The 2,257-nt window shown below is 37.1% G+C and overlaps 1 protein-coding gene across 1 annotated transcript in view; it reads right to left on the minus strand.

Annotated features, from left to right (window-relative positions):
- The window catches only part of slc4a5 (solute carrier family 4 (sodium bicarbonate cotransporter), member 5), a 52,477-nt gene that overhangs the window by 3,346 nt on the left and 46,874 nt on the right, over positions 1-2,257 (minus strand). Inside the window, exon 23 of the mRNA XM_015401456.1 lies at positions 433-591. Within this exon, the coding sequence (XP_015256942.1) occupies positions 433-591 (159 nt within the window). The remainder of the gene's footprint in view (positions 1-432; positions 592-2,257) is intronic.

Consider the following 2,257-nt stretch of genomic DNA (forward strand, 5'->3'; position numbering starts at 1 on the left):
TAAGGCTTCTAACTGATTCTTGTCAGAGTTGTCAAATTTGCAAGCACTGCTAACAGTAAGGAAACACAGAGTACCATCAGCCTCCTCTAAATTTAACAAGGCATTAATTAGCAAACAGACAGTTTCTAATGTGAAGGAAAATGTGGAAAGTGGAGAGAAATCTTCGAAAATAAGGAAGGACAGACAAAAAGACAATAGTAAGTGTTATACAGTGCCTTTTCAGCAACACTGTGGGGAAAGAGAGGAGAAACATACAGTATTAGTCAGAATAAACTAAAGCAGAAGTAACACACCCTCAGCAGATGGAGTGCCTAAATACTCCCATTTTCAAGATAAGCAGAGTCACAGTTATGAGCATTAGAGTGAAAGCATGTTTATCAGAGAGACGTTGGCATCACATCTGCTCACTGATTTACAACACCATTTTCTCACCTCTTCGTCACTCTCTGGCTCAACTGTCTTTTTCTTCTTCTTCTTCTCGTCCTCTTTCTTCTTCTTGTCTTTATCTGGCAGGATGTCATCCAGCCAGGCCAGGTCATGTTGTGAAAACATCAGGTCCAGCATCTTTCGTACAACCATCAGACCCAAAATCTACCCAGAGACAGAAACATGAAACCTGTTTTCACACTTTTTCTCTTACTATGTCCATCAGTGTATCCAAATGCACATTTAACCTCTTAGAACCCATGGGGTCGCTGACGACCCGGTGGACCTTAAGTTTGGGTAATAATTCAGAATGCATAAAATTCCACTGGTAAAGTTTTTACCAGCAGGTGGAGCCATTGCACGCAGCTCCAAGCTGACACCAAAAGTTCCAACCCCTGCAGCTCTGGAACTGTTATAGCTAGAGGTCTGAAATGTTCTGCCTTTGTGGTTGACATGATGTAGAACAAATATAACACAATAAAACCTGCTGTTCAAAAAAAGACCTCTCATTTCCGAGAATAAAAAAACAACTTTGAGTCATGTTTGAACTGATGCAGGTTGGTCTGTGTTCTAGTCACCCAATTTTAATTTATATTTTAGGAAACTAGCTGGTGTTATAATAAATTGCACATGTTTTTTGGGCTAACAGTTACTAAGTTATTTGCTTTTCCATTTGGGTATGCAAAATAGGCGAGGATTACCGAAAATGAGGCTCCCTGGGGAGCAGTGTGGGTTAAGGGTCTTACTCAGAAACCCAGAGTGGAAGTCTGTAGGATTTGGGCTCGAACTCACACTGGAAAAACGATCCAGAAATAAATAAAATTTTCTTAAATCAAGTGTATTTACCCTTGATTTGAATAGATAAATGAGATAATTTGCCAATGGAATAAGTATTTTTACTCTTAAAATAAGATAATTCGTTAATATGCACTAGAAATAAGAGAATGCAACTGTGATTTCTTATTTTAAATCTAAATTGTCTTGTTCCACTGGCAAAATGTCTCTTTTTATCTCCTCAATCCAAGAACAAATGCACTTTTTTAATAATAAATGATTTATCTTGATTTTTTCCAGTGCACACTGGAACTGTAAGCCCAAATTCCATGTGCACTACATTATTTGAAAGATAACACCCTCTAGTTTCTGAATATATAAAAAAAATAAAATTGGGTGAGTAGAACACAGACTGCATCAGTTCAAAGATGACTCAAAGTTGTTTTTTTATTTTCTGTCTTTTTTGAACAGCAGTGCTAAAAATAAGCTTGAGAAAAGGCAGGTTTCATTGTATTAGATCTGTTCTACATCATGTCAACCACATATGCAGAACATTCCAGCTATAACTGGAACAGACCTCTAGTGCACACTGGAAAAAATCCAAATCTAGATAAGTCATTCTTTCTTAACATAAGTACATTTGTTCTTGGATTGTGGAGGTAAAAGAGATATATTGCCAATCAAACAAGACAATTTACATTTAAAATAAGAAAATACAATTGCATTGTCTTCTTCAAGTGCATTTTATCTAATTATCTTATTTCAAGAGTAAAAATACTAATTTTAGTGGTAATCTATCTTATTTACCTACTCAAATTAAGGGAAATATACTTAATTTAAGACATTTTACTTAATTCTAGATGGTTTTTCCAGTGTAGAACCTCTGGATTTCAAGCTCTATGCTCTAAACCATAGGCTGCCACTCCCCACCTCCCCGAAAGAGCTTCAGTTTCTAACTGAAACTGTTTACAGTTTAACCCCTGGAACCCTACGGACCCACCGGCGGGTCCAGCTGCTACGTGACCTTGTAATTGTAACAACCCCCCCGTATTGATGT

The sequence above is a fragment of the Cyprinodon variegatus genome, unplaced genomic scaffold, assembly GCF_000732505.1.
Source record: "Cyprinodon variegatus isolate N-32 unplaced genomic scaffold, C_variegatus-1.0 Scaffold1222, whole genome shotgun sequence".
Taxonomy (NCBI): domain Eukaryota; kingdom Metazoa; phylum Chordata; class Actinopteri; order Cyprinodontiformes; family Cyprinodontidae; genus Cyprinodon; species Cyprinodon variegatus.